The sequence below is a fragment of the Ctenocephalides felis genome, unplaced genomic scaffold, assembly GCF_003426905.1.
Source record: "Ctenocephalides felis isolate EL2017-DRISC unplaced genomic scaffold, ASM342690v1 CF-g0.4_SCAFFOLD_03571, whole genome shotgun sequence".
Lineage (NCBI taxonomy): Eukaryota > Metazoa > Arthropoda > Insecta > Siphonaptera > Pulicidae > Ctenocephalides > Ctenocephalides felis.
This window is the reverse complement of record NW_020539725.1, coordinates 34,857,927-34,882,738: the sequence shown is the minus strand read 5'-3', so window position 1 is coordinate 34,882,738 and position 24,812 is coordinate 34,857,927. Positions and strand designations below refer to the sequence as shown.

The following is a 24,812-nucleotide window of genomic DNA, read 5'->3' as shown; positions in this document are numbered from 1 at the left end:
AATTGATTACTACGATTTATTATGATGTAAAATAAACCTACAATGTAATAACTATTTCAAATGTTGTGTGAAAAGAAAGTTGTTTGAATATTAAGCGAATGGCAGTTGTTTAAAATTAAAATAAATTACAGACTACTACAAAATTTAGTTTCAAATCGCAATTTAGTAAAATTAAATATGTAACTGTATATAGGATTATAAAAACGTATTTTTTTAGTAATTCTTAAGAGGGTCAATTAACAGAAAAAAAGATTTTTTAAATTTTAAAATATTGGACTACAACTAATATAACGTACAAGAGAAAAGTTCAAATTGGTGAAAAATTTCATTGACAGCTTAAATATTGTAATCGAAAACACATTCCACAAAATGATACATCCATCGAGTTTTAGTATCAAATCTAAAATCTATGTGGATTATACTACAAAATAAATTTATACTTAAAATAAAATCCTAATAAAACTATGAGTTCAAGTTATTGTATCAATAAGTTTTCGGTTTGTATATAATATTCACAAACTTATTTCTTCTTCTGATTCACTAAAAATTAATAATAACTGTGAATTAAAGTAAACCAATTATGGTCATAACCTAACAATTACAATAGTACTCCGCTTTACGAGCTTAATTTGTTCCGTAACCACGCTCGCATGTCGAATCGCTCGTATTCCGAAGCAATACATTCAAGTGCCGTTAATTCGTTCCAGCACAGTGTTTTTTAATAATAAAAATAAATGAAACTTCATTGCTAAGATCAAATATAATACATATTCTGCAAACACATAGCACATTAACAAATAGAAAATGACTAAAACATTAATGAATTAAAAATTTTAACATTAAAATAATTTACTTTATTTATAGTTAAAGGCGACATACAAAAATCCTTATTAAAATTGATATTATATGAACCTGTTTCATTCGCACCCCCTTAAGTTTACGTTACGCCTCTCACTCGCACGTACTTCGAATCTTACTTGTATGACGAACCAATGAATCTCTCCTGAATTTTGCTCGTATGACGAAGCAAACGAGCCGTTCTACAGAACTCGTACAACGAGTCGCTCGTAAGGCGGTGTACCATTCTATTGTTATATAAAATACTAAAATTTCATTTTACTAAATGCAATTGGCAAGTTCATAATCGTTAACTCTATATTTACTCATGCTTTTCTTATTAAAATTTCCCTAACTAATACTTAAATCACAGTAAGCAACCGATGTTATGTTATTATGAACATATGGCCGGTTCCACGCAAACATTCCACCGATTTCTAAGGTATCCGGATTCGCACACGCATGACGGAACGCAAAGATCCGGGCAATACCGAAATTCCGGAGGTCCGCTCAAAGAGTCGGAACAACTATCAGGACAAGACGGCCCACAGTCGCTCCACCGTTCATTGGCGCCCCAGCAGATGGCGTCTGGACCCTCTTTTACTCGGTGTTCCAGAACTAAGGGGTCGCATACTGCAAAATCAAGAGGATTGATGATTGATTAAAAGTTAGTAAGCTTATTCTTGGAAAATTTTGTTTACGTGTCAAACTACTTATTTATTTCGGGATAAGCTAATTTGTTTCGATTTCGCCCGTAGGTAAGCGGTTAAGAGCGACGGGACTTGTTTCAGAGGTCCCGGGTTCGATACCCACTTCGAGCAGCCTGTTGTCAGGCAGCAGTGACAACGATTTTCATTTGAAAATGTAGATAGCAATATATTTTCAAGTGAAAATAGCCCTCACCCGGCATTGTTGCACCAATAAAAATGTCAGCCCTATTAGATTAATTCTAATAACAAAAAATCATCAAATATAGATGGATTAACCATTGGGTTACCATCTAAAAAATACGAAGTAAGGAAAAGTTTCAGCCCAACAGCTCATAGGACGTAAGGTTCTGATTGCTGTTTAAAAAATAATAATAATAAAAAAAAGAATCTTAAAAAATATCTTGTAACTGTCAGTGTTACATTTGCCATTTGCCATTTCTAAATTCCTAGGAATTCAAAATCAAAAAAATTTAAATTGGGATAATCATATTTATTCATCATTAATATCGAAACTTTCCAAAACTTGTTTTATGTTAAGAGTACTTAAATCTAAAATTAGTTTAAATTGTCTTCTTCCTATATATTACTCCAACTTCTACTCGCATTTGGTCTACGGCATTCAATTTTCGGGTGTTTCAGCATCCTTAAAACATGTTTTCAAACTTCAAAAAAGAGCACTAAGAATCATGTTCTCTCTTAATTCGATGACAAGTTGTAGAAATATTTTTCAGAAGTATAAAATTCTTACTGTTCCTAACATATTCCTACTTATTATACTTCTCTTTATAAAAAATAATCCCCAGTACTTTAATTTATCTTCCATGTCTAATTCCCACTATGTCACAAGGACATAGGAACTATCAAAGGATCGACTTTTAAGCTTAATACTACTTTTAATTCAATTGATGGTTTTGGTATTCAACTATTCAATTTATTACCTTTACAAATACGTAAATATCATAAATTCCACAACGTTTTGATTAATTTATTAAAAGCCAACAGTTTTTATGACATTTTTGAATATTTTAATATTCATATTCACCCTTCATATTATAAATATCTATTTGTTACTAATTATATGTGATATCTTACAAATACTCGTACAGCAATTTCTGGCTATAACTGAGTATTACTTAGCTGTGAAATATTTTTCTTCGTCTCTGATACTGCTCTTTTTTCAGAAAAGCGTCTAAACTTTTTAATAATTTTAGTGAATCAATGGATATACAGGACCTTAACTTTTGAAGATGTTCTAAGCAAAGACGAAATATCAAGTTTCATAAAATCAAGACACAAAATTAAATTATTTTAGCATTCCTTTATGTGTATTTTATGTTTGGTTGTTTTGTTATTTAATTGTAAAATTGTGATTTGAATTGTATATCTTAATACATCTACATCTAATACATCTAATACATCTAAAAGGTGAACCACTGGTGTTTTCTTTTAAAATTCTACGTTATATGTTAAATTAATTACTCAATGTCTTTCTATTTAGACATATTGTAATTTTTAAGAAAATAATAAAAAAAATATTAAATATTCAAGTTAAACCTATATTTGATCTGTGTTCGAACGTATTTTCATATTTTATATCAAACGGGATGATGATACATATTGCTTTGGCACCCAACTAACTTTATTTCAGGAATTTACGGGTTTGGTATGAAGTGTAATAAATAATTCTTCAGCCGTATCTAAATGCATTTAATGAGATAATCTTACTGCTTATCAGAATGCACATCAAATCATCACCAGAAATCAGTATTATGTTTTGTTTTATCATTATCAATTAAATTTCACATTTATGATGAAAGAAGCGAAAGGTTCCTGGTTTGAATTCTTCTTTTATTTATTATCTAAACGTATTATCTAATAGATTTGACTAATACCATCAGTCAGCACCTTGAGGAAAATATGCACACAGTTGCAATGTTTATTGATTTACAAAAAGCTTTTGATACAGTAGATCATGGCATATTACTCAATAAACTAATAGATTTGGGTGTAGAGGGTTTGTCTTACAGCATTATCAAAGATTTCCTCATGAAAAGAGTGGTAAGGACGAAGGTGGGAAATTTCACAAGTGGAGGATGTAACATAACCTGTGGAGTTCCACAAGGTTCTGTATTAGGACCTTTATTGTATCTATTATACACCAATAACCTTAAAGACGCAAAATTAAAGGGAAGATACATATTATATGCAGACGATACAGCGATAGTATATGCGGATAAGGATAAAAAAAGACTCGAAGATATTATAAACACGGACATGAAAATATACACCGAGTGGCTAACTGAAAATAAACTAACAATTAACATAGATAAAACAAAATACATATATTTCAAACATAGAAAAAATACTGAGAACACTAAACTAAAAATTGAAGTAAATAATAGAGCAATAGAGGAAGTGGAAAGCATAAAATACTTAGGACTGATAATAAATGAAAAACTGACATGGACAGACCATATAAACAAAATAAAAAGAAAGATAGGAACATTAACAGGGGCATTGAAAAGGATCCACTCTTTCGGCAAAAAAAATAAAATACTAATTCTTAAAACGCAAATAATACCTATAATTTATATGGCATAACAACATGGAGCCAAACAACTAAAGCAAACCTAAATGACATACAGAGAATAATGAATAAAGCCATAAAAATAGCATATAATTTACCACATCTAACACCCACCAAATACTTGCAGAGAGAAACAAATAATCATTCACTAAATAACATAATTAAAATAGAGAAATGCAAACTAATACACAAAATGAAATTTAACCGAATTAAAACAAGTGCAACAATAGACACAAATCAAGATATACATGAACACTACACGAGACAACACAACAATTTTCACATTGAACGCAATAGAAAAAAGAATTTGAGAGAAAATGTCATATGGAGTGCTACCAAAATATATAACGAATTGCCAGACTATATTAAGATGACCAATGATAATGATAATTTTAAAAGAAAAATAAAGAAGTACTATATGGAAATTGAAGAAAAAGAAGACTGAAGAGTTATATATAGATATTATATTAATGAAATAGATATTATAGTCAAATGAAATGTAAATATTATATGAAAACTGTTTTTCATAATCTCTCATACCAGGCACCTCTGTCTGACTGAGATATGAAAATAATGTATATATGTAAATAAATAAAATAAATAAATATTGTTTGCATTCCAAACCAAAATATAAATGTCATCCGCTTACTGCACAGGGATTTGAATACCATTTGTTAATCATGAATCTATAATAGAAGGTTGCAAGCAATTAGCACTGCGAAAATGCTGCTGGTTGATGCAGTGTTTCTTAACGCTATGAAGCAATAATATGCAATATATGCTGGTTACTATATGTATACTAATTGTGATAAACTCCAGATTATATTTTTGTATTTTTATAACCCTGTACTAAACCGCATAATAGCAATGGATTATTTTTGAAATCGTATTATGAAATGAAGATGATGGAAAAATTAAAAGAAAAAGATAAAACTTGAAATACGATAAGCTCTTTTATGATATAGATTTAAGTTCTTAAGTTTCATAAAATCATTGCAATAAAAACTACCAAATAATTATTTTTACACGAGTTTGGTAATTATAAAATTAGTGAAAATTGTATAAAAAATTGAAAAAGCAATTAATTATAACTTCCAAAAGATTGACAAACTTTTAAAATATATCTAGCACAATTTGAAAATAAAGAATAAATATTGTAAATTAAGTGGTAACTCTAAAGAAACGACTCAGACGATAGTAAAATAAGACAACGTTGGAAAGCCAAAAAATATTCGAAATATTAAATTTTAAATATTTTTTACATATAGGTACGTTTTTATTTTTATTCTTCTATTTTAAAACTAGTGGGGTGTATGGCATCATACCTTAAGGAAAATTGCAGGAACTTCCCGTACCGTAACGAAATGTTCGAGGAATACTGAATGTTTTCAAATAGATTATTATTAATATTGTAACATTGTCTAATATTTATAAGCATTATTTATAATCTGAATTGCAAATTGTAATTATTTGTTTAAACTCTACTAAAACTATAGTCAGGATTAAAAATAAAATCTGAATTATTTTCGATATACAAATTTATTTTTCTGTAAAAAAAAATTAAAAAAAAAGTTGAAACAATTTTTTTTTTCCAAAATCAATTATTTTGTTAAGACAAGCGGAAAGTTCTTTAAATTCAAATCGGACGTTCAGTTCTCTCAAAAACTACCATTTTTTGTACATTTAGCTTCGTATCTTCGAAATGGCTGGGCCTGCTTTTGCTAAAAACTAATAAACACTTCTCCCAATCATTACTAATTGAATGTTTTTTAGATCATTCGAATCGGATGCTCTGTTCTCTCAAAAACCCGATTTCTGTTTTCTGCACTCTTTGCTCTTTATCTCCGTAACTGTTGGACCTGTCTTTGCCAAAAACTAAACAGCACATCTCCCTTTCAATAGGAATCATTGAACCATTCAAATCAGTTGATCCGTGCGCCCGAAAACGTGACTGGAAAATTGTATCCATACATACATGCACACACACACACATCCATTTTTTCTGAGGTATGCCAAAATGTTCAAAAACCTTCAAAACGTTGAGAAATGTAAAAATTTTCAATTTCGACTTTTGGCCCATTACAATAACTTACCCTGCGAGAAGTTAATAAAGAATACGTAATTAAATATATTACAATATGTTAAATAAATATAATGATTTAAGAACACACTTTGAAAAACTTTTATAAGTTGTAAGTAAAAGTGGTTCTTGAACTTGCAGATTTGCTTTCGGTTAGATCGTGTATGCCATTTATTTTACATCATATTGCGCTTGGAGCAGTATACTTGCAAATCAAACTTGGACATTGCAAATTCAGGTAATTTACATATTAAAAGTCTATTTACATGCAATATATTATTGAGTTATCGGTAGTTGAAGTTGGCATTAAATTATGATTTAAATTGCATATCAAAGATGCGGTTTTGATTTATGATTACAAGTCTACAAATTATTCGATTACATATCTTCATAATATTTCTATGAATAGATAAATCATAATATATCATAACACGTCTTTCCAATTATACGTAAGAAAACGTGATACATAAATATTGAAATCCTGAAGAAATATTAATAACTTGAGTAGAACATAATTTTTAAATTTCAGATGAATTTGTTCTGCTCGTGTTTAAAATTTCAAAAGTAATTGATTTCCGTATATAAAGTAAACAACAATTAAGAACAATATATTACCTTAACCGAATGAAGTTGAGCTTTACTGCTCTGGAAAAAGTAGAAGCAAATTACAGTTCTATAAATACAACCAAATCGTACACATATATGACAAAAAGCTATCTTTACATTAACTATCAATCAATTCTTTAAATCGTTCATTCTCATTAAAGTCGTTTAGCAAAAAATGCACAAAATGTTTTACTTCATGTAATATTTCTATGGTGTGTGAAGCTATAATATTCACAAATATTTATAAATAAGCAGAAATTTAAAGACAGAAAAAAGTTCAAATCGGATGCTATTGATAGTTAAAGAATTGATGTCATAACTTATCTTATTTACTGTTTGAAAAGATATAATTTGGGTTTAGTCATTATTGAGCAGAAGATTATTAGAACTGAACCTATTCAAAATTCAATTCATAACTAGATTTAATTCAATATGCACTTCTTCTAAAGAATTGCCATTTACAATCACATTAGTGTCGTCTGCAAAAAGAATGAATTTACAAAGAGGTGGACAATTTTGTAGATCGTTTATAATGATGAGAAATAATAATGGACCAATAAGTGAGCCCTGAAGGACACCGAACTTAATATTAAGTTTGTCTAAAATTTATTGAAGCACGATCATTAGGATAGACAGATGGAGTCCTTTTTGATAAGTACGATGAAAAAATTCAAGAGCAATACCACGAACACCATATTTTTCGAGCTTTTTTAAAAGAATTTCATGAGATATAAAATCAAAAGCTTTAGAAAAGTCACGATAATCAAGAATTGAAAAAAATATGAATAAATATTCCGCGAATATAAACATACTAAAAATTTTATTAAAAATAAACCGTAGGACGATAGTTTCTACATCTGAAGTCAGGTCAGGACAGTCCCGATTTTCCGCCTTGCGTCCTGGTTTTTACGGATTGTCCCGGATTTTTAAAAATAGTTTGATTGCCGATATTTTTTAAATATAGTTCAACTAAAAAATTTGAACCGAAAAAATGTGCATATAAGTTTTTAGCTCACCAACACCCCCTCCCCCCGCTCACACATACATTCTAGTACGTCCCGGATTTCATGCAAAATATATGGTTACCTTAAGGAATACAGTAAACATATTGTAAAATTTTCTTTTACACTATAGCTTAATGAAAGTAACTATTCTATAAATATATTTTGCTTTTTTATTACATACAATGGAACTTGACCTACAACAACGTGCCATAAAATATTTACATGTTATTTATAATGCCAAAGGAAAGGCGTGTGCAAAAATCTTCGCACTTACATCAATTTATTCTTCGGAGGTTGAATATTTCGATGACTCAACTGAATTTGAAATAGATACTTTGAATTTACATAAATAAAAACATGCAAAATTATATCATCAAATATCGTGGCATGACATCATGGCACGAGCTCCAATTTTAAGATCATCATAATTTGTCGATAATCATGGTTCAGGTTGTAATGGCTTTTATGACACAGTGAACTATAGAAGAAGCGCGGTGAAAGGGATTATTTGCTCACGGTGATTTCTTTCATGAACATATCAATGTCTCTTGTCATTCAATGAATTATCCAAGTTTTTGAAGGAAAACAGACAAATTACACTATCATGTCTCCTATTTGATTTTATCGATTTTTACATAAAATATATTAATGGTGAAATATGATTTAATTCATGTACGAAAATGAAACCATCAATTATCGAATATTATAGAAAATGTCGAATTGGACAAGAAATATTTTCATGCCCAAATATGTCTGTTTCATTTTTATTTTAATTATATTTTTTTGACTCCCAAATTATATCAAGCCATCTACAGAAATGTCTGTTATTCCTATTGTAAAGAAAAAAATAAAACGAAAATATCTGGATAAGTAGGAATATAAATTCTTATCGCAAAAAATAGAGAAGAAACTTTCAAACTTTTCAGAATAGTGCATAAGCAAGTAAGTCCAGTAGTTTAAATTTGTATTTTGTTCATTTTTAAGTATTTTAAAAGATTTTCAAAAATTTATAAGCATGTAACTTTTCAAAATTTTCAAATTATTCAAAATATTTAATACAACAACAGCAATGGCCTTCGTATGGTTAGTGTCAAGAACTAGTTAAGTTTAAAACTAAGTGGTCAATTCTCCGATAAAATAGAAATGTTATAGTTACACAGTAACGAACTGTCGAAAAGATATGTATTTGCTGTGCGATCAGGTGTTTTACACTTAAAACCAAACTTCACATATGCGTTATCAATAAGATATCAGCAATATGTACTTTTGATAAAATTGTTGTTTGACAGTTGTGCGTTTTGTAGGTTAGTTTTAGGTGCCAAGCTGATCGCACAGCAAAAACATAGATTTTTGACATTTCGTTATTACCAATTCATACAAACATAAACCCGTAATATGGTGTTGCCACACATTTCTATTTTATCAGAGTATTGACTCCTAATTCTATATTTATGATTATTTAAGATTTTTTATGTTAATTAACATTATTCGACAAATATTTGTTTATTAATGCACCAGTTTCATTAAATTTAAGTAAACAGATTTATTTTTCAATAGTACCATAAAATTATTCTTTGAACAATAAAATTACAATAAACGTGCACTTCAGATATAAAATGAAATAGATTATTCAGGTTACAAAAAATACAGATACAAATATTATAAAAAGCAACCTTTTTTAAAAAAAAAACAGCAACATATGATAAAATACGAGACAGATGTTTTTAATTTAAGTTAAATCTTAGGTGTTGGTAGAGCTATAGCAAAAAGGCATGCTACTGGGTGAACTTTGAGAAACTTACTTTCATTTTACCCTCAAACTTACGTTTCTTGTAAAGACACATTGCTATTTAAAAACAAATATTGCTAATAATAAAAATAGTGATAGAGGGGGATATTTCAAAGAACATATTTTGTATATTATTTTTTATGATATGAGTAAAATGAAGATTGTGATATTGTGATATTAAAATGTATATTATTTTAATGAACAATTATTTTTGTTGGAAATAATACTGCAAAGTTTATCTTATTTACTAATATATAATATCAACCCTTCCCAAAATATTCATCACATGCCTTAGAAAAAAGAGTTTTCTCTTTCACAAATATTGCTCAATTATTCATAAGAAATACTAAATACCAAGAAGCTGTAATAGGTACTTTAACGACATTTATTCTGTAATAGATCACAATAAATGCACTAAACTGTGTATATTTTACTTGTTAACATGATTTATGAATAGAGTATTGTTGTGATTATAACAATTTATTAAACGACAAATGCTAATGAACCAGTATGTTTTTCTTATGTTGTTTCTCTTACCAAGGTTATCGTTGAATTTACTTTCAAAGGATTTTAATCCAAATGCCATTTGATTTAATACTATATTTCGAAACTCAAATCAAATTTATCTAAATATATTATTCGCGCCTATCAAAAATAATAAGTGATGATCTATATTTATCAAAATAGTGTATTGTCAGAAACTTCATAAAAAAAGTTGTTATATTCAATCGCAATTTCTTAAAATAGTTTTAAGACAAATCTACAAAGTATACTATAATTTATAGAATAGAATTTATAAAATATTATATTATATGTTAAACTAAAAATTGACATGTTAACTTTGGTGAGAATGTGTGGAATTAATTATGCGATTTGAAAGTATTCAGTGTAAATGAGAAATACTTTTGAGCATACTCTATAATTTATTCCTTCGAAAAAATATATATAAATGCATAGGCAATAATACTAAAATATAAATGGTAAATATGTTGATTATCAATACACACAGTTTTTAATTGCTCCTGAAGTAACTTTGCTTAGCAAAACATTTGTGGTTAAAAGCTCTACCAAGGCGAGAAAAAGCTTAGATTCTCATATAAAAATTTGCTATTTATAACTTTCTTAATGCAACATTTACCATGATATCACGCATTATTAAAAGCCCGCATTAATATTTAAACCACATGAATATTTATATTAAACATGATAGAAATATTAGTCAGTTGACACTTTAGACATGTTATCCTCTTACAGATAACTGGTTAATAGAAATAAAATAAGACGATATGCTAATATGATTTTATAAAACAGCTGTAAATAAACTTTTAATACGGAGATGAGTTAAAATTTTATTTATCTTTATGGAATTTGAAATTATGCCTTTAGCAATTTGAATTTGATAAAAATAATATTAATATGAAATTAATATTGATATATTAATAACTAAAATGACAATGGTAATATTTATAAGTAATAGCTGCTATCTCTGCAATTTATAATATTTTTCTCTATATTTGTTATTGAATCATGAAACTTCTAAAACAAAATGCTATCAGGAAGAACCTATCCATTGCTCGTCTCAAAATTAATAAAACGTGGGTTGATGATATATTTGGATCTCAAAGTCAACTTCAAATTTCATGTTTTAATTATAAACGTAAGTCAAATTTTACAAAACTGATTTGACAAGAAGATGTTGCAAATATTGTTTTAAATTTTATATCTGTATAATTTAATATTGCAATAAATATTATTAACTTATAACATGTATTTCGAAAGAAATCTGGAAGCAAATATCTCAGATTTTCGTTGGATATTAACAATAAAACAATTGTCAGTACGTTGAAGAATTCCTAAACTTTGGATAAAGCTTATCCTAAGCTTTTATAAATTTGGGTCTGATCTCTGGTTAATCAACTTGATAGTATACAAATCTATACCGCAAAATAATTGCAAAAGTAACAAAATTACAAAAATTTATTAAGTGTTTATGTTCTTGTGTAATGTTATAATGTAATATATTGATATTTAGTCCGAATTATAAAGTAGGTTTGACGGAGTAGAGTCACTGAATAAATTCAAAATTGCTTATATGACTACCAGCCAAATGTGGTAGTCAAACACCAGTTAAAAACAAATACAAAGACTGCCTCTGCTTATTCTAAGCCATCATTTTAAAAACTTCTATGACATTTAAAATAAATTCTCTAACCTTTAAAGCTGTCATTTCCTTAAAATAGTTAATACTCATGACAAGGGCTTACAATTAGATAGAGAATCATATTAGATTGCTTAAAAAATTTTCAACAAATCAAATCTGTAAGCCTTTCAAATATAGCATTTACTAATGAAATTTTTTTTAGTTAATTTACCCCAGCCACCTGATTTTTTTTGCAATGCATTTTGTATACAAGTAATTAGAGAGAATGCTGCAAACATTTATTTTAATTCTGTGTTTATATTCTTTCTGCACGCATCACTAAAGACCGGTGATCGTTAATTGGTATGACAAGATAAAAGCCTTTTATAAAATGTCATTCTGAAGACAGAAATATTTATCAGCTGTAAATATGAATACAAATTGCGTTAATTAGACAGCGGTGCAAGTCCGTGAAGGGTTGTTATTGTAATACGGCTTGGAATTATAAAATAAAAAATTACCAAGATTTATTTGTTGGTTTCCGATTTTTCTTACAACTACATATATATTTGAGCTTAATAAATATTAAGCTGGTTGGTACGAAAAGAATTTCCAATTTCCAGTTTATCTACATAGTTTTCACAACTATGGCTGTATCAAATAAAGATATTTTGAACAAAACATGAAAAACAATTTAATAAATAATAATGATATAGTTTTTTCTAATTTAAGTATTAACTAATAGGCAAATACTTATTCAGAGAATTGAATACCAAACAATAAAAAATAGTATAAGAAAGATTTAGACTAGATCTTAAGATTATCAGCTAATTTCAATAGCTTTTTGATGCCCATTTATTGTATTTGGTTTTTGTATTATTTCCGCAAATAATTTTAGTCCAAAATATGTTACTGATATTTCTCTTGTAAATAAAATACTCTATATACAATAAACCGTAATAATAATTATTTGTTAGATTACAGTCTGTAGAAATATATAACAACATAATAGATTATTTAAAACTATGTAAAGTAGGTATATAAAAGTAGAAAACAAGTTTAGGTAATATTAGCTCTAAATATTATTAAGTGTAATTATGTGATTATAGCAATAAGGATGTACCAGATGCCAAGATAATAAATTAATAAAAAAAAAAATTATTCAAAACAATAATTACTGAGTTCGTGAGCATTATTTAAAATCTGAAGGTCAATAAATGGTGAGGTATTAATTTTCAAAATTTTAACTGCAAGATTACGATCGCCAAATGTATAGTAAAAAATGTATTTCAAAGTATAATTTGATTATTTATTACGTATGTAATATTTTATAAGCCATTTGTATGTAAATATTAGAATATATAGTGATAAAATATGCAAAATGTTATAAATACATTTACATATTCAATAATATTAATAAATGGCACTAACAAAGCAAAACTTTTTAAAACAGGAAATTATTTTACCTTAAATATTATCAATATGAGATTTGATTAGTAGTAGTTACAATAAAATTATTATTATTCAAAATAATCAAATAATATGAAATGATAGCTAAAAAATCGGAATTTTTATTTAAAATATAATTTTTTATTGCTCTAACTTATTATTTATTGTATCATAATTTCAAAATAAAATTAATTATGATTAGCCAAAATTTCGATTAACTTTACAAATCATAAACAGTACTCGATAAAAATAATCATATTCAATCTGATCAGTTTATAATGTAAATTTTTATTTTTTTACATTTTCACATCACGTAGTGTAAAATGTGAAGTGAAATGTAATATAATGAATAAATTCTATCGTATTGACTTAATATTTTATTTCATTTGTTGTACAAAAAACATATTTAATGTAATAAAAATTAATAAAATTTTTGCGTTAATTAAAAATTGCTTTATTCGTAGGTAAACAAACGCATCAAACATTGCACAACATATGACCACGAAATCAAATATGTTTACATTTTTCGCGATAAACATTCCTAGATAACATTAAAAAAGTCACAATACTCACATATGAATAAAACCAAGGTAAATAGTGTTATCCAGAACAAAGAGCACCGATGATATCTCCTACTCATATTTGCTTTATTTTAATAAAACAAAACTAAGTCCTGGAAATTAACTAGCAAATCACAAAATTTGAGCGAACAACTGAATGGCGCGTGTTTTGTCTACAAGATGCAAACACTAAAACAACAGAAAGAACTGATGCCGAACTAGTACTTGGCGAATATAAACTTACAAATACAAATGCAGAATGAAGATCGTGTGCATTATTGATATAATACGGCGAGATTCGAATGTTTGCGAGAATGGGTATCATCTTCGGATGCCTATTTAATGCTATAGAAGGCGAAATATGAAGCAAAAATTATACCATGTGTTTGATGTCAAGGCTGTGATTATACGGATCACATGAGGTCGCGCGCTCGTGAAGATTAATCACTTTCAACAACGTATCGTTATCGATTTGTCAAATTTGTATTCTTCACTTCTAATGGTGATTATTTCTAAATATAATGGATTTAATGCACTTTGAAATATTTTTCAGAAATATGATATATGCATACAGGGTGTTCCAGAACTCAACGTCAAGCCGAAACAGGATGATGTTGATCGTAAGGGATCCATTAATCACGTGAGCGAGTTTTTAAGGATTTTTGGACCCCTTCCCCCTGGGTGATGCATGGTGATATTCAAAATTACCCCCCTCCCCTACCAAACATCATGTGTATTTTTAGTTACGTGATAAAACTGTTTTTTTTTTAAATGTTAGATTTTTTCTTAAAAACATCAGTTAAAAAGTAAATACACGTGATATCTTACTATACCCCTCCATCCCCCACGTAATATTTTGTGATTTTTTGTCAGACCTTCGCTCCCCCTGAAAATCTCACGTGATTGATGGACGCCACCAAACTATTCTGGGAAGATTTCAACTTTGCTTGGAAATTATGAGCTTTTAAGTACAAGTTGTAGTAAGGTAATAAAATTTAACCACAATAAACGAACTATGGTTACCAAAGTCTTAGGTTGTACTGTATCATAGTTCGTTTATTGTGGTTAAATTTTATTACCTTAGTTAAATTAAACTTGATACAGTCAAAAATAGTGACACAATTGCCAAGTTTGCGAGAATCAAGTCTTATTATTAAACTACAAATTAAAAATTCCTAAAATCGGTCGATTTTGAAAGGCCAACCTTTGAAAAATGTACTAAAGTGTGTCGACAAATTTCATCAAAAGTAGGCGCGGCGATTGTAAAATGAAATCACTTGATAATTTTATTATTGAAAAAAAGAGTAATAAAATAAAATCCGAAAAATGGTTCCATAATCGCCAACGCTCTCAAATGTTTTGGTTCCTAATTTTTCTACAACTACGTTTACCAAAATCAAAACAAATAAGTAAAATTATTGAAATAATCATAAAATAATGAATAATCTTGTCCTAGTTTAGTTTTGGTTTATTCGATTTTTAGTATTTATAAAAAATGATTTACGAACATTAAACTAAATTTTTATTAAGCTTTAGATCGGTACATAAAAAAAGTTCCATGACACCATGAATAAGCATAGAAAATAATAAAATTTTGGTCTTCGGCGACAAAAGCAGATGGATGTAATAATTGGTTTATTTATGAAGTAAAAGTTTAAAGGCTTAAATAGTAACGACAATAATAATCTGAAAGTGCAATTCTATATAAGTTCTTATAAAAGCTAACATAATAATCTGAACTTCTACATTATCACATGTAAGATTTTTTTGATCAATTGTATTGAAAGGACCTGGTTGGCATGATTGTTTTAATCTGAAGTGAAAGAACCTACTGCAGGTCCTAAAAACATCGTTCAAAATTTCTGTTTGGTTTTGAAAATTGATAGTAGCTTTAAACCGATTTTGATTTATAACGTCTTTCATTTGATTAAATTAAAAACAACTTACTACCTACTTACTGATTTTTATTCGACATGATAGCTGGCTACAAAATTGGACACCTAATATCAACACGGCGATATAAAAACTCGGTGAAAACACGGAAATTATAAATAAATCATATTGAATTTGATAGAATTAGAACTTCAATTATTCAAATGTTTTAATTTTCTATCTGCACCAGCTGTTCTATCATGTCCTTATCAATCTAAATAAAGCTTTCAAACGTATTGCCTTTTTGACATCAAAATTGTTGGACAACCAAATGAAGGAGAGGATTTATATGCAGAAGATAAGTTGAAAAGTAATGTAAAAAGAAAAAAGTATGAAAAACTAAAGAATGTAGTAGAATTGTAGTAGTAGATAATAATTAAGTAATGTTGTAGGTGGCTAAATGCTTGAAAGCGAGGCCAATAAAAATTTAAAAAAATACATTCTAAAAATGAGGATAACAACTGTCGACCAGAATAGATCATCTCCATGGGCATTGGTTAATATATTTTCAATTTAGAAGATTTTTTTTATTATTTCAAAAATGTTGTTAATCTATACTACTAAGCATAAGCAATTCACACAGAAGAATAGCACTTGGCAATTTTCAAGTTTAATTTTTCTTCTGAATATTTTTCAGAAGTTTTGTTTGTTCAATTATAATTGCATATGATATTTTTCATAAATCTGAAAATGTTTTTAAATCATTTTAGACATGATGCCCCATTGATGCTCATAGTTACATAGGTAAAAATTTTCCCATTTGAATGCATCTATTGGATTATGAGTGGCTTGAGCTAATGGCAAATTGCAATTACTAATTCATATAAATTTGCATCCGGATGCCGAGAAGCCAACAAAGTGTTGCACACATTCCTTACGTCAGTTATATCCATTAATGTATAATTAGTGATGTTATAGACAAGGATAATAAATATGCAAAATAATTTATAAAATCATTAATTTTATTCTAAACTATTGATGATATATAAAGTTTAAAAAAATCAGCATAGTATAGACACGTTAATAAAATTGTATTTAATTATACAAATTTGTGAAACTTGTTGCAGATTTGATTGATTTAATTTAATTATACAAAAATGATTGATTGATTTAATTATACAAAAACTGAAATTGATCCAGTGCCACTTTAAGTAAATTAGCAATATTTTAAGATACACATTCTTAAGGTATGCCCCACGATACTTCTCCTATGTAGTTTTTTTCTCATGTTAATCTGACAAAATTATCTTGACATGGTTATCAAAGACCTTAATCCTGGAAATCAACGTAAATTAGCAATATCTTAAGATACACATTCTTAAGATGTGCCCCACGATACTTCTCCTATGTAGTTTTTCCTCATGTTAATCTGACAAAATTATCTTGACAAAAACCTTAATACTGGAAATCAACATATCATGAAAATCTGAGCCAACTTAACTTATTAGTTTTGAAAAAAAGGTTTCCGACTGTAAAATACCATTTACATGACTCTTATGACGTTTTAAAATTTTTATTATACTGTCTAAATAAATTGCATAATTCAAAACATAATTATGTTTTTTTATGAAACACCTACAAATATGTATAAAACAAAATGAATAAAATTCACATAAATTATTTTCATTTTTATGCGATTGACTCATCGAATTATGATCATCGAATCTGCTTATAGAGATAAAATATTAGCAAAAAAATGTTATGACTCGGATAATAATTATCTAATAAGTTAATTAAATTGATTAATGATATGTAAAAGCTGTAGATTTAATGTATTATATTATTAAAGTTAATAAAATCTTTATTTTACTCAAAATAAGCTTTATAAAATTAAAGTTCCGTAATTAAAATCCAATGATAAAAAAAACATCATAATAATTATTAAGAACATTGAAAAAAATTGTCATGAAAGGAATTTTATTTAAAAATTCGATAATTTCATTAAACATCTGCCAACTTCATACATTTAAATTCTCTGTATATTGCTTATATATATTATTTATCTTTAAATTTGTATTTGCTCCAGTTAAATTCGTAAAAATAGCTATTTTCATTTATTTAATGATTTTTAGGTAAACATTGATGATTAAATATTTGATTTTTATTTTATTTTTATTAATATTATTTTTATTAATATTAATATTTTGATTTTATTTCGTTATTATTGTTGCAAGCATAAATATTTTGAAAAAATCAGTTCATAATTTGAATCAATAGTAAAATGTAAAATTTATAAAAATCGCTGAGTTGAGTATGCCTAGTAATTTGAATAGATAAATACAGTTTGTTAAAAATCAAATATCATAGATCGATATATTTAGTTTAAATATAAAACTTACTTTATTCATATTTTTCTATATATATACGACCAACTACATCGTCCAAATTTCAAAGACTTATTTATTTATAAGATTCATAAATAAATGAATATGCAAAAACGTAATAAACAATTTGCTGATAATATATCCGCGTACAATATGACGTTTAATAATTGCCAACTAATTAATGATTTTATCAGATATAAGTATTTAATTTGATACATGACTAATTACTAATATTTGAAACATATGTGAATATTGATTCGAAGAACTGATATCATCAAATAATAATAAGCTGTCAATATGAAAATATTATGTAATGTAAAATTTACAATAAAAACGAGTAAATTTTGTGAAGTCATTTTAAAATTCATATATGTAATCTTCACGGAAAATTGTATCGTTCTAATCGTTATTCTTGAATGGATGGACTTAGCAAATAAAATATTCTGGATTAAAGAAAAAGACAAAATTTTGAAAAAAGTTCAGAATTAATTTAGTCTGTCACACTGTCATTGCTATATATTTAAATTCTAGCATATTATATTGACGACTATATGTTAAACGTATTTTAATATATTTTTTATTATATATTCATTATATTCTTTTAATATAATTCAAACACTTCAGAATTAAATTTTGCCTAATATTACAAACCCACGTCATCACGAAATATGTATAAGCACCATGGAATGAAAACCCAACTATTTAATTAGCATTTTAGTTACAAGTAGTTGATTTATGTTTTGTATATGTGATGATTAATTATTATAGCAAACTCGTTTTACAATATTTTATATTTTATTGTAGAGTATTAAAATGTCATTAAAAATATTTGTGTTTATGGGAAAAATAAAATATATAGGCGTTTTATATGTTAATATAGATTAAATCAAACGTTGATTCATTATATGTACGCAGAGTACAAAATCAACATTTAAACATGTGCTCTACATTTTCATTGAACTAAATTTATTTATGAATAATATTAATAAAAATATGTATTATATTCGGAAGTGTAATATGGTATTTTAAAATAACAATTTCTAAAGTCCTGCAATTTTAAAATTTGTCCAATATGTAGTTTACAAAACATTCTAAAAAAATTGTCCAATTTTCCAAATAATTTTCAAAATATAGAATATTTTGTGGAATAGTTATTGCATATTTTATTTCTTGTCTTATACTCTAAATGCCCAAAACTATAGACAAACAATACAATACATCAATTTTGATAAATACCATATAATTAACCAAAAAGTATTATCATTCATATGTAAATATACAATTATTAATGCGTATAATTAAATAAAAATTTCGTAATCACATCAGGTAAGTACCCGCTTTTATTACGCTTCTCAGATAATTTAAAACGAAACAGAATTTTGTGAGTGAGTTAAGCATATTTAATTTTGGTATACAATATAAATTTGAAAGGAATGCGTACTATTTACAAATGAAATGATACATATCGAGCCGCGATATTTGAACAATTGCTTTTAAAACGTGATGAGCTTCCGAAAGTACGAGGAAAACATACGCCTCATTCACAAATTTGCATTTTTAATTATGTTCCCATGCCTCATATATAAATACTCGCAATGCAATAATTTTTTTAGTCATTACATAATCTTTTAAAAGTTCGGTGTAACAAAGCAGGAATATGCATCTTCAAATAATTATTTTTGTGTGTTTTGTGGGGGCTATATTTGCACGTACGTTTTGAATCGTTTTAAATTGAAATTTTTGAAATAAATATTTTACAAAAATACTGTATCTAAAAACAATATATACAAATATATGATGGTTATACTTATAGCATTAATTAAAAGTTTATAAATTGAAAAAATGTGAAAATACTTGCTTTAAGGAACTAAACTGCTTTGAAATAGGAGTAAATAAACAGTCAAAATGAACCACTTGGGATTCTAATAATCAATAAAGCTCTATGCTATAAAAATATATGAATATATTATAACATATTTTAAAAACTCGGCAACAAAATGCAGTTGTACATGCTATTTGACTTGGTGTTTTTGAAATTTTGATAAAATACATAGCATTTTGACGGTTTTTGCTCTCAATTTATATGAAGAAAGAACCGTAAAATAGCTTTGACATAACAACGCTATGTTACGGTATATTTTATCGAAGAATTGACCTCTACATATTTATATTTAGTATTTACCAATAACATGATAGAGTCATATCGAAGATATGACTATGATTGGTTTGTTATTGAAGCTGATATCTAAATTTAAGATTTTTTGACGTATTGAACACATACATAGTAACAATAAAGTGATGGCAAGATCTTTTTATTGAAAAAAAAAATCAACTTTACATTGTAAAAGTTTACGAATGAAAATACGATTACTGACTAATTTACTTACATGCATCCAGCAATAACATTTTTATTGACTAATATTTAAAAACATATTTGCACTTCTACCATTTCATGATAGTATTTATGCTTTGAGTTACGTGTGCGGTACAATTAAGTTGATATAATCTTTAGTTGATGTAAATATGTTCATAATGTTTATTATAAATGTAATTGAAAATTGAAAACAATACGATGTGTTAAAATATTTTTGATAAGATTGTGAACAATCATATTTAAGACGCTTGTTATTTCAGAACTCCAACCACAATTACCGCAACAACAACTTCAGCCTCAGTTACCTCAACAGCAACTTCAGCCTCAAATTCCGCAGCAACAGTTGCAACCCCAATTGCCTCAACAACAGTTGCAACCTCAATTACCGCAGCAACAGCTTCCTCAGCAGCAGCAGCAACAGCTTCCTCAGCAGCAGCTACCTCAGCAGCAGCTACCTCAGCAACAGCAACCCCAGCTGCCTCAGCAGCAGATGCCCGATCAACCTCTTTGCACCGGAATGAACGAAGAGTACGGCTGCCGCATGACCTGCGACGGTCGTTGTGACTCTTTCGGTTCTTTCTGTTTTAACGGCGTCAACAAATGCCAATGTTACTGCAGATTTGGTTTTGTAAGAAACGCTAACGGTCAATGTGTGCACTTACTAAAATGCATTTTTGGTATGGGCAGATAAATGGGAAAGAAAAATTGTTTTGAAAGTAGTTAATTTGAAAAAGTAGAAGCATTTGCAGTTCAAAGAATTAGTTTGTAGTTGTACATATTATTTTAATTTTGCCAAATAATAATAATAAATATATTATTTATTTATTGTTAGGTTTTGTATTTATTTTTTGTATTTGAATAAAATCTTTCACTATTTTGAGATGTGTTATTGTTTATAATAATAATTAGACGTATTCAGTTACGTATACAAGAACATTGGATAAAATTGAATTGTGATCATTCGAATATTTGGATAATAAAAGTTTACATACAGGTCTTGTATTTAAAATCATTTTTCAACCTTTTAATATGCAATATATAAATATATCTTTCATAAGCTAACGTGATAAACCTTCTCCCCAACAACTTTGCTTTTTTAGAAGAAAACTCAACGCTTGACTTATCTATATTTGACATATTTTTATTTTTAACCACTTAACCACTTACTATCCCGTAGAGTAGTTATAGTAATATGCCGAAAATTGAAAATAATTTTTTTTGCATTTTCCGACGTTTTAAAGGTTTCTGAATTTTTTGGCGTACCTAAGAAAAAATGGATGTGTGTGTGTGTTTTGTATGTAAACATTTTTTCGTCCACGTTTTTGGGCGCACGGATCAACCGATTTGAATGGTTCAAAAAACATTCGATTCCTATTGACAGGGAAATGTGCTGATTAGTTGTTGGCAAAGGCAGGTCCAGCTGTTACGGAGATACGGAGCAAAGAGTGCAGAAAATAGAAATCGAGTTCTTGAGAGAACGTAGTATCCGATTTGAACATTCTAAAAAACATTCAATTTGTACTGATTGGGAGAAGAGGTAATTAGCAAAGGCAGGTCTAGCTGTTTCGAAGATACAGAGCTAAATGTGCAAAAAATGTCAGTTTTTGAGAGAACTAAGAGTCCGATTTGAATTATTCAAAGAACTTTCTGCTTGTTTTAACAAAATAATTGCTGTTGGAAAAAAAAAAATTGTTTTTAATTTTTTTTCAAAATTTTTTTTTCAAGAATTTTTTTTTTGTAAATCGAAAATAATTCAGATTTTAATTTTAATTCTTTTTTAATAAACTTTAAACAAATAATTTTAACTTTACAATTCAGTTTATATATTTCTTATAAATATTAATGTTACAATATTTATGAAAACCTATTTGAAAACATTTAATATTCCTCGATCATTTCGTTACGGTACAAGAAGTTCCAGCAATTTGCCTTAAGGCACGATGCCATACACCACTAGTTAGAATTTCTTTAATACTATTTTTTTAATTTGATGCCGAACAAGGGATATTTTCGCTTACAAACTATATTTTCATGCAAAAACCGATGTCACTACTGCTTGATATCTTGTTGACCGAGATGGATATTGAACCTGAAACGCTGTGTTTCAGGTTCAAGAAGAATTATAATTTGAATGTATGGAAAGTAAACCATATTTACGTAAAAAAATAAGTATAAATGCACTTGCACTTCAATTTAGCCTTTACTTTTTTTACTAGCCTTACTGGAAAATAAATTTTTAATGAACAACTACAATATATTTTGATAGAAAAATAAAATTGAAATAAATTTGAAGTGATATAAACATATCAAACATGTTTTTGCAGTATTTGTCTAATATAATGACAGATGATTCTACTAAAGTTGCTTTAAGATTTTAAATTAATTAAGTCTTATCTTTTATAATCAAATTGAAAATTAACAGCTTTTTATCAACAAAACTAAATATTTAATTACGTACGAGTTCTCAAAAATGGATTTGATTTAATATTGTTTTATTAAGTATGTTTGCAAAATAATAATTATGCAAATAATAAATTAATATAATTATAACGTTTGAAAGCAAAATAAGAAGCTCTAACTGATAATAAATTATAATTTGATCATAAAAGCCTTATAATCATAATTCAGGTACATATTTGAAGAAGATTAGAATATTTTCTGGAAAATATCTAAGAAGGTATATAAACTCATATTTTTTACGGATTTCACAGTTCAGTTTGTGTTATTTTATTACATATATTTTTTTGTATAGTTAACATAATTCAAAATGCGTTGCTTGACAGTTGTCGTTTTGGTAGCCTTAGTAGCTGTTGCTTTTGCGGGTGAGATATAAATATTCACTCTATGATATTTATATTAGTTTTTTAGTACAATATATTCTGAAATTCCATCTTATGAAAGAGTCATAAGTCAGTAGAATATGATTGTCGTTTTGTTACGTAGTTATAGAATTTATTAAAACTCTTCTTCGATTATTCAGGTTGTTGGGTTATAATTTAACCCTTGTAGCTGTGGACTGTTAAATACTGATTTGTTTGTATATTATGTATTTGTTGCAGTTCTAATTACAATCACTGATTTGTTACTAAGTTATAAGAAAAAAGATATATTTATTATACATGTTGTTTCGCGGACTTTATTAAAACACTCCGCTACCCCCTCTACCAGGGGTAGCAACAATTCCGTGTAAAGCTTAATGCCCTGAAGGTTGTCACCTTCATGACCAATATAATAAAACGAATAATGACACGTCCAAATAATGACATCAGTTTTTTTATTAATTTTGAAATTGTAAATCGACTCCAGTTATAAAATTTAAACTACTTACAGCCGATTGTGGTGAGAATGAACGTTTCGCCTGCAAGTTAGGCTGTGACAAACGCTGTGACAATTTGCATAATATTTGCATCGATATTGGTAACAACTGCAAATGCTTCTGCAAACGCAACTACGCCAGAAATGAAAATAATGAGTGCATTCCCGAAGATCAATGTGGTAAGCCATAAAATTATAAAATGATAATAATATTTTAATTTGAAACAATTGATATACTTTAACTTAATTAATTATTCACGAGCTGTCTCATCAGCTATTTAACGAGTATTAACAACATATCAATTAAAGGTGCTGAACCTACGACAACCAGTGCTTCCGCTGCAGAAACCACTGCAGCTTCTGCTGCTGAAACCACTGCGGCTCCCGCTCAAGGTGGTGAAGCTACCGCAAACGGTAATACCGTACCAGTCGAACAAGCCGAAACTACTCCACCAGCAGGATTCCCTGATGGCATTTTTACCGAAAGCTCGTAAATAATATAAAATTTTATAAACTTGTTAATAATCTACACAGAATTGTTATTTGTTATCTTAATAAAAATTGAATAAACAATACGCTTACTAATGTTCTCATAACTATCTGGTAAAACATTATCATTTAGTAATGCAATTTTCAAAATTCAGCAAAAGTCTCGATGAATACGGTTTTAGAACGAGTGGTGCTTATCAATTATATTATAATTTAAATTATGAAACACTTGACGGTTTTTCAAATGTTTATATATGCTTGCGATGCCTTTGATATTGAATATTCTTATTTGAATTATTGATTTACAAATAAATGCTACCGTAAATAGGATAAACAATGTTTTAAAATGATTTATAATATTTTATTTCAACTACACATTAAAAATTATTCTAATTTATTATTTATAATTTAGCTTTCCACCTGTCTCAATAATCTTAATTTAATTTTTTGATCATCACACTCTGATCACCTCTTATATAGTTTGTACTTTATAATTATAAAATACCACAAAACTGTATGGCTCATTAAAAATATTGCATAAAGCAAAAAAAAGTTTTAAAAAATCAGAAAGTTAGATAGTGTTATTAATTTGAATTTATAAATATAATAATTTTAT

General features: G+C 27.6%; 1 protein-coding gene across 1 annotated transcript; it reads left to right on the top strand.

The window, feature by feature from the left end:
* Positions 1 to 3,479: 3,479 nt before the first annotated feature.
* Positions 3,480 to 22,770, top strand: LOC113385966 (nuclear polyadenylated RNA-binding protein NAB2-like). Its single transcript, XM_026623784.1, has 3 exons — positions 3,480 to 3,605; positions 20,637 to 21,020; positions 22,717 to 22,770. The coding sequence occupies exons 1-3, from the start codon at positions 3,480 to 3,482 to the stop codon at positions 22,768 to 22,770; spliced, it is 564 nt and encodes a 187-aa protein (XP_026479569.1).
* The last annotated feature ends 2,042 nt before the right edge of the window (positions 22,771 to 24,812 follow it).

Bases quoted from the DNA above. Each gene is read 5' to 3' on its own strand.
- LOC113385966 (XM_026623784.1), top strand. From the start codon at position 3,480: ATGTTTATTGATTTACAAAAAGCTTTTGATACAGTAGATCATGGCATA. The intron at 3,606-20,636 runs GTAAGGACGAAG...ATCATATTTAAG, and splicing joins ATTTCCTCATGAAAAGAGTG to ACGCTTGTTATTTCAGAACT. The intron at 21,021-22,716 runs GTAAGAAACGCT...ATGTTTTTGCAG, and splicing joins GTTACTGCAGATTTGGTTTT to TATTTGTCTAATATAATGAC.